This window comes from Hevea brasiliensis, chromosome 10 (genome assembly GCF_030052815.1).
Source record: "Hevea brasiliensis isolate MT/VB/25A 57/8 chromosome 10, ASM3005281v1, whole genome shotgun sequence".
Classification (NCBI taxonomy): domain Eukaryota; kingdom Viridiplantae; phylum Streptophyta; class Magnoliopsida; order Malpighiales; family Euphorbiaceae; genus Hevea; species Hevea brasiliensis.
In genome coordinates, this window is record NC_079502.1 from 4077682 (window position 1) to 4086378 (window position 8697).

An 8697-nucleotide genomic window follows, 5' to 3' on the forward strand; every position below is an offset into this window, starting at 1 on the left:
TATTTACACTCTTTTTTCTTATTTCTTTCAAAAGTTATTAGTTATTATTCTCAAAATTTATTTATTTAAATATATTTAATTAATATTTATTTAATTATTAATTTTTTTATAAATTTTTTATTTAATATTTCTTAAACTTTTGAATATTTTATTTCATTATAATTATATATCAAATATAATGATAATTAATATTTTGATTTTTCATATTTTATTATCATTAATTTTTAATAGAATTATTTTAAATTTTAATTAAATATTTATACTTTTAAACATAAATTATCTCTCAACTATATTTTTATATAAAAGTAAAATTTTAAAAATAAATTGTAAATATAATTATATTAAAAATTTAGTTATAAATAAAGATGATTAAAACCAATTAAAGTTATAATATTAAAATTATAAAATCTGTTTTTTAAAAAATAATATGTAGTTTTAATATTTATTATATTAATAGAAAATGATGATAATTTAATATGAAATATATTTATTTTATATTATAAATTTATGTAAAGTGATAATATTTTTGTCAAAGAATTATTTTATAAAAAATATATTAGATTAATAAAAAAGAATTTATAGAATGTTATTTTAATTAATAATAATGTTATATATTTTTATTATTATTAAAATTAAATAATTTAATTTATTATTAGTAATTTAATTTTTTATTATATTAATAACAAAAAATATTATATTTATATATTTTTAAAATAATATTATTTTCTCATTAATTTAATGTATTTTTGGTAATTTATAAAAAATAAATATTGATTTATATAAATTATAAAATAAAATATAAAAATTTCATAAAATTTAAATATTTTTTGAATAAAGTATTTTTATTACATTTTAAACGAAATAATCATGAAAATTATTATTAATATATGTATAAAAAAAATTAAATAGGCATTTTAATTAATTATATTATAAATTAATTAAAATTTATTATTATAATGAATAAAAATTTATTAAATTAAATTAAATAAAAGAGAAATTTTAATTTAAAATTAATTTAATAATAATAATTTATCTTATTTAAAATATAAATAAAAATAAAAATTATAAATTACCTATACATAGCATGGACATTATAGTAGTTAATTTAATTAATATGATATGAGCTTAATTAATTATAACCTTGAATGAGATCTCACAGACAAAATATTATAATAATTAAGATTTTTCTTATATATATTAAATTTATTATAAATTTAAAAAATAAAAAATATAATAAAATTTATTTATTAAATGCATAAATTTTATATATTTATAATTTAAATATAAAACTTTTCCAATTAATTAAATAAGCTTTTTCTGTGTTGTTTCCTCTTTCATTCTAGTTTATAATTTTATACAATTCTTGCATGAAATATGTCACAAATCACTCAAGATTTATATGTTTAAACTTCGAAATAAATTTAAAGTGCAAATAAATATACATATTTATATATTTTTTTTATATCTAAATTTCGTTTTGCATTGAAAATTTTTAATTAATAAAAAAAATAATTATGATTAAACTCTATATATTTTAATTTGAGATATTTTTATAATATATCAATAAATTTTCAATTTAAAAATTCATATATATATATATATATATATATATATATATATATATATATATATATATATATAACACACTAGAGCTTTGCATTCAATATGCGTATCTTGGAACAAGGCAATTTAATTTTACATTTCTAAACTATTTATTTTTATTATTATCCGTTGAAACCTTTTTTTCTAAACGAAAATAAAAAAGCTTTCTGATGAGATTTGTCCTGAGACATTATCGACTCCCTCGGAGTCAGAGAACCATAATTTTGGCAAAATCCTTATCACTTTCAAGACATTGTTATTCTTTTCTATGTAAACCCTTCAGAATCTTTGTGTCCTCCCCATCTTTTTATCCTATCTTCAGCAATAGAAGCCTGCATTTCACACAAAAATTTAACTCTGTAATTTTCTTTTTAATTCATTCACTGTTGTATGCATATATATTTCTACTAATTAATTAACAGAGCTAATGAGAAAATTCTATATCTGAAGAAAAAAAAATACTATGTTAAAATACTTCTATCAAATGTTAAATTAGTTACCTCTTTGTTCCAGTTTGTTCTATAAATCATCAAGAAAAGGGCAAGAGTCTGTACCACAGTCCCTGATATCATTCCATACCAAATCCCCTAATAATCACCAAAACAGCAAAATTATTATTAGAATTATAATAAACCAGGCCATTTTTATTTTTCCAAAAAGTAAATTATAATTAAATTCCTGATCCCTAATCTCTTATTCAAGACATAGACTTAATTATAATTTATCTTTTTTTCAAAGAAAGAGTAAGAAATGAGAGAAAAGACTTACACGAACACCCATATCAAGTTTGTAGCCTAATATAAGACCCAGAGGAATCCCAAACACATAGTAACAAGCTATGTTCAGATATGCCACAATGGCTTGCCATCCAGCTCCAATAGCCACACCTATGATAACAATAATTAAGCACAAATGCAAAAAGCAAATTAAAGAGAAAACCAGTTTCAGTAATTTGCATGAAAATTAATTAATTACCAGAGAGAACAGGTTGAATATTGTTAATGACGATGCAGAAAGCAAGCAGAGGTGTAAGCTCATTGACAAGTTCTTTGACTTGAGAATCCGAGGAAAACAAAGATGGATACTTAGTTCTTGTGAGGATGAGAATGAGAGAGAGAACGACGCCAATCATAAAAGATGATATAACAGCCACCACTAGTGAAAATTTTGCTGTTCTTGGATGAGCTGCGCCTAGTTCATTTGATACTCTCACACTGCATCATCATCCATCATAAAATGCAATGCCTAGCCAGCTTAGCTCTTTGCATGCTTATATTAATTAAAATTCTCGCTTATGTGGTGAATGGAATAGGAAATTCTTATATAGACTTAATTTATCATGAAATCAAAATATAAATACATAGAACTTATGTATCTAATAGTTGAATTTTACTACATATCTTATATCGATCGAGTTTATGTAAGAAAAAATCCTGTTTATATAAAGTAACAAACCTTACAGCAGCATTCACTCCAAAAGCTACCATGAGCGTCCAGCCCAAAATGTTCATGCTGCAATTCAACAGTTTAAGCGTGCGTTGTATGCATTAAGATCTTCTTGCTTTATAATTAATGCAAAACAAAAATAGACTCCATTAATATCCACAACTATGTATTGTTTTCATTTTTACAGCAAATAAATGCAGAAAATGACATCGTATTGGGATTATGGTCCATCCCCATGGGCAGATGATGTTCTCTCCAATAATGTTAATTAAATGAGCAGAGAGAACGTGTGGCTACTATTTGTGTCTTTCTCATCTTAGTTCAAAGTCTGCTGGGATTGACGTTGAGAGCTAGAAAGAAATATATATTTTTTAGAAAAAAATAAAATTTTAAGTATTTTTTATTAATACTTTTAAAAAATTTTAATAATTATTTTAGCAATATAACATCGAACAAAATCTAAGCAACTTTTTAAAAATTGGACAGTAAATGAGAGCTAATTGGCTTTCAACTAATTAGTTTACATAATAATAATTTATATAATTTATAAATATATGAAGAAGAATATTTATTTTGTTTGAATTATTAGTTTTTTTTATGGTATTTATAATTATATATTTTTTATATTATAATATAAGTTATTATATTAAGAAAAATAGATATTGGATAAAAAAAATAAAAATAAATAAATAAATAAAATTCTGACCATATGGACAACGCATCCACCGAGACCTCTGCGTTCTTTAAGTATCCAGCGAAGAGTATTAATGCCATAAAATACCAAATTTCCAAGCTGCACCCACAAATAAAAGATTTTAATTATATATATATATATATATATAAAGTTAAGCACATTATTTGGTAAGTACTTATTTAAGCTAACAAACATAATTAATTAATAAATTACATGTTTATATTATTAAAAATTAATTTTATAGCTTTATCCTGATAGAGCATATAAAACATGTAATTTATTAATTAATTATGTTTGTTAATTAAATAAGTATTAATAAATAAATATTAACTTTAAATATTAATTTATATATATATATATATATATATATATATATATATATATATAAATTAAAAGTTAAGCACATTAATTATTTGGTAAGTACTTATTTAAGCTAACAAACATAATTGATTAACAATAGCTAATAGTGCCAATGTATAAGTACTAATAACATGAAAAAGAGTTTGCATGTTTTATATGCTCTATCAGGATAAAGCTATAAAATTAATTTTTAATAATATAAACATGTAATTTAACTCTTAATTAATTTTTACATTTGTACAATTATAAATAAACATGTATGATATAAATTTATTTAATTGATTTAGTCTGTAAATTATATTTACCTAAAAGCTCTCTTTTACAACATCAAAGATATCTTATTTAATTATACTATATGAAAAATTCTTGATTAAATTTATTATGAACGCAATAGAAAAAAAAAAGTCTAAATAAGCTCTTATACTTTTAATAGAGGGTCAAATAAATTCAAAATTAAATTTTAGATCAAATAAGTTTATGTACTTTCCAATAAGGTTAAATAAGTGTATATCTAATAAAATATTATTTTTTAATAATAAAATATTATATTTTCCTAATTTTAAGTATTAAAATTTATTTATTAGTTTTAACTAAAATAAAATTTTTAAAAAGAAATCCACAAACATGGTGAACAAAAATTATTTAAATTAAAACTATTATATTTAATATCTTATTATTTAAAAATAAAAAATATTTTATTAAATATGGATTCATTTGATCTTAATTAAAAAATATATAACTTATTTAGTTCAAAATTTAATTTTTAAACATAATATATAATATATATATAATGAAATTTATATATATTTATAGTTTGAATTCATACTAAACTAGTTTAAGCTAAAATTTTTCCTGCTACATCCCAGTCACGCCAGAAGCCAACATGGTGTAGCTTATATGCGGATGTAATTGTTCTGTTTTTTTTTTTTCTCGACGGATCTTAGTTAAAGGACTCAACAACAACCAGTCCACTGCGTGTTAAATTTTGATGCTTACACATGCAATGTCCTGATAAAACAACAATTAAATTTGGGAAACGATAACTTACCAAAGCATAACAGCAGATGCAAGGGACAACCGAACAAAACCCCACAAGTTTTGAAAGGCCTTCCATGAGAATCCATTCCAAGCTCGTCCACAAGTTCCACTGATAATATACAAAAACTGAGCTAAATCAATCAACCACCAAGAAGCATTTAATACTATTGCAGCTCCAACCAAACCCCATCCCAACTTCAGCATCAATAACCAGCTGAAAAATGTGTGTAAGACCAAGGCTGCAGCAGCGATCAAGGCCATAACCATGATCTTGCTTTGAGCCTGCAAGAATTTTGCCATGGGGAAGTTTAAAGCATAAGCGAATAACTGAGGTATCATCCAGATGGAGAATATCCCTGCTGCTTTTGATATGGCTGCTATTTGTCCAATCAACTTCAAAAGTTGAGCTGCGAAGATATATAGGAAGGAGAGAAGAGCGGATGTAGTGCCAAGAATGATCCATGATCTTTGCAAATAGATTCCAAGCATATCCAGTTTCCTTGCTCCAAATGCTTGCCCACATAGGGTTTCAAGCGCGCTTCCCATTCCAAGCTGTTTAATTATCAACCAAAAACTTATCCTTACTCGTATATATGGAAAGTGAAAACCATTGAACACGTAAATAAATAACGTCATGATGATATCATACCATGGCGCCGAAGGAAAAACCGGCGATGACAGAGTTCTCAACGGAGACGGCGGCGAGTTCGAGGGTTCCAACTTGGCCTGCAAAGACTTGAGTGATGGCGCCGAGGGAGTACTGACAAATGGAGGTGAAGATGGCAGGGCCGGCCAGGTACCAGAGTTTCTTGGACTCCCTGTAGAATTCTCTGAAGAAATCACGGATGCCGTTGATAGGAGGGATGTCATCGGCGTCGGGGACGAAGGAACTAGTGTTTGTGGTTGATCTGGGAAGTAAGTGTAGCTGGTCTTGATCCTTATCAGGGGGATTGTTTTGGTTTTGGTCGTCTCTTGGAGAAAGAAGTGGCTCTCTTGAATCTTCCATGTCAAGGACAGGGGAGAGATGAGTTTTTCCTAGAGAGACTACGAATGATGAGTAATTGAGTATGGGTTCAGTATTGCATTTGCATGAAGTCCAGTCAAATATAAAGGCTCCATTCCATATGGTTCCACTTGGATTTTTTATTAGCAAAATGCAACTTTTTAGCCCTTAACACTATGTTTAGGAAGGGAGAAAGGAAAATAAAAGAGGGAAGGAAAATAAAAATGAGAAAGTAAGGAATGAAAATAAAAATTATTTTTCTTCCTCTTATTTGAATTCAAAGATGAAAATATTAGAGGAAAAGTTGTTTAATGAATAGTAAAATTATAATTTTATCCTTAAATTAAAAAAAAATATTAAGTATAGGGATATTTTTATATTTTTAAATATTTTTTTCCTACTTCCCCATTTAAAAAAAAAGGAGAAAAAGATAAAATATTTTTATTTTCCCTCTGATATTTTTCCTCCTTCTTTATTTTCTACTCAATCTAAACAAAAGAATGAAAAATAAATTTATTTTCTCCTCACATTTTCCTTACCCTCTTACTTTCCTCCCTTCCCAAACATACTCTAAATTTTCACATTGAGTGTACATTTTCTTATTCAGTGAAGGCTGGATATATCATGTAATAATTAATGGATTATAGATTCTGAGTAAGAAGTAGTTTTTTTTTTTTATTCACTAGAGTATCGGGGCATGTGTGTTTTACAGTCTATAAAAAATTAATTTCTTTAAAATTTATAGTTATTTCTTTTAATAATATCTTTTTCAGAGATATAATCTTTTTTAGACATGCAGTGAGTTTTACCATACACCCAACACTTGTAATTGGTTAGAAAGTAATTTTTTTTTAACATAAATATTTATAATATCAAAATAGATAAACACCTTTTTCTTTTATTGAGGAAAAGCATATTTCATTGATAAAAACTAAATTATATGGTCCAAAGCCTACTATTCAAAGAAAGTTGATTTAGAATTCCAATATCAAGATTCAATACAGACTAAGTCCCAAATTAGGACAAACTAAAACCTCGCTTCACTATGAACCCTAGGCCAATCGAGTAAAGGATTCGACGATGTGGCAACCAGAGAGAGTGAACCGTCTCTTTTGCCACTAGTAGAGGGATATAGAAATGCTGCTATAGAAAAGTCGTCCAACACTCAGATCAACACAAACAAGAACTCCTCGATCAGAAGGAAACATGCAAGCTAAAATAGCACTTCCAAACACCAAAGGAACCCCAACACACTAAGATAACTTTACAACACATATGGGCAAGGAGACTTGTGCAAAGATCAAAGAGCAAGGACCATGGAAAACAGGCAAATCGAGAGAGGTCGGCAGTGTTCAAATGTCTCGCTCTTGTAAAGCCTAAAGGGATCAAAACCCAACACCACACGATTGATACTGCATTACCCAACACCACACGATCGATACTAGATTAGCCCTTAATGTGCCTCCTAAGCAGGGGGAAGCCCCTGAAACCAACCACTGAAGCTTCAATCAAGAAGCCCACGATTCACACAAAGTAAACCCTGAAAATAGTCTTTGAACTTTCAACTTCATCACCGTTTAATCGGTGAGAAAGAGACAAGACAACTAACAGACTAAAAAAGAAGAGAATCGATAAATAAAAGTTACACCTTAAAAATAAAAGAAAATCAATTATATTATTTTTTTAATTGAAATAATTTTATATGATTATATTCAATTTTGTATAATGATTAAATAATAAAAAGATATTTTAATTTTCACAATAAATTTTTAAGATATCTACTTCTCAAAGATAGCAAAGATATATTCAATAGTTACGTAACCCAACAAAAGAAGTTGGCAAAGAATCTGAGTCCTCTTCAGCCCAACTCGCAACTCCCATTATCTTAACGATCCAAGTTTACTAATCAATATTAACCTTTTCTTTCCTCTTATTGGTAGGTGTTGAAGATTTAAATTACATAATGAATACAATTAGAAACATAGCAGAAGCAATAATATGAAAGGAACCAATCGATCATAATTAATCTCATTACCATGACCAAAAAGATCAATCATGATCTCATCACATATAGCCAAACAGAAATCAATACCTAAAAAACAAAACAAAAATTAAAAAAAAAAAATTAGAGACAAAAAAATAATTTATCTAAAAGTATATATGATGCAATTCAAATACATAATAAGCATTTTATTGACCATTTGATAAAGATCAATTATAATTTTCTTTTTGTCCTAATCAATAAGTCCATTCCATATGAAGAATCATAGAATTTATCCATCATGACTCATGGATTATGTTGGACGCAGAATTATTGTTAAGTTGAAATTTGAGGTGTGTGTATATATATATATATATATTAATGATTAAAAATGATTTTTTTATTTATATATATATTTAATGTGTATAAAATAATTTATGCCGCTATCATAAATGAAAAAACAAATATATATATATATATATATATATATATATATATATATATGTATATGTTAAACATCTTGTCTGTCCACCGAAAAAAAAAAACATCGTCTCATTCTGCTATTATTTTTGC

At 25.8% G+C, this 8697-nt stretch overlaps 1 protein-coding gene across 1 annotated transcript; it reads right to left on the reverse strand.

Moving 5' to 3' along the window:
- Positions 1-1740: 1740 nt before the first annotated feature.
- On the reverse strand, positions 1741-6258 carry LOC110645904 (protein DETOXIFICATION 29-like). Its single transcript, XM_058128960.1, has 8 exons — positions 5790-6258; positions 5151-5692; positions 3755-3841; positions 3058-3114; positions 2578-2816; positions 2371-2489; positions 2103-2189; positions 1741-1934 (listed from the first exon to the last, which is right to left on the reverse strand). The coding sequence occupies exons 1-8, from the start codon at positions 6144-6146 to the stop codon at positions 1869-1871; spliced, it is 1554 nt and encodes a 517-aa protein (XP_057984943.1). The 5' UTR covers positions 6147-6258; the 3' UTR covers positions 1741-1868.
- Positions 6259-8697: the final 2439 nt, after the last annotated feature.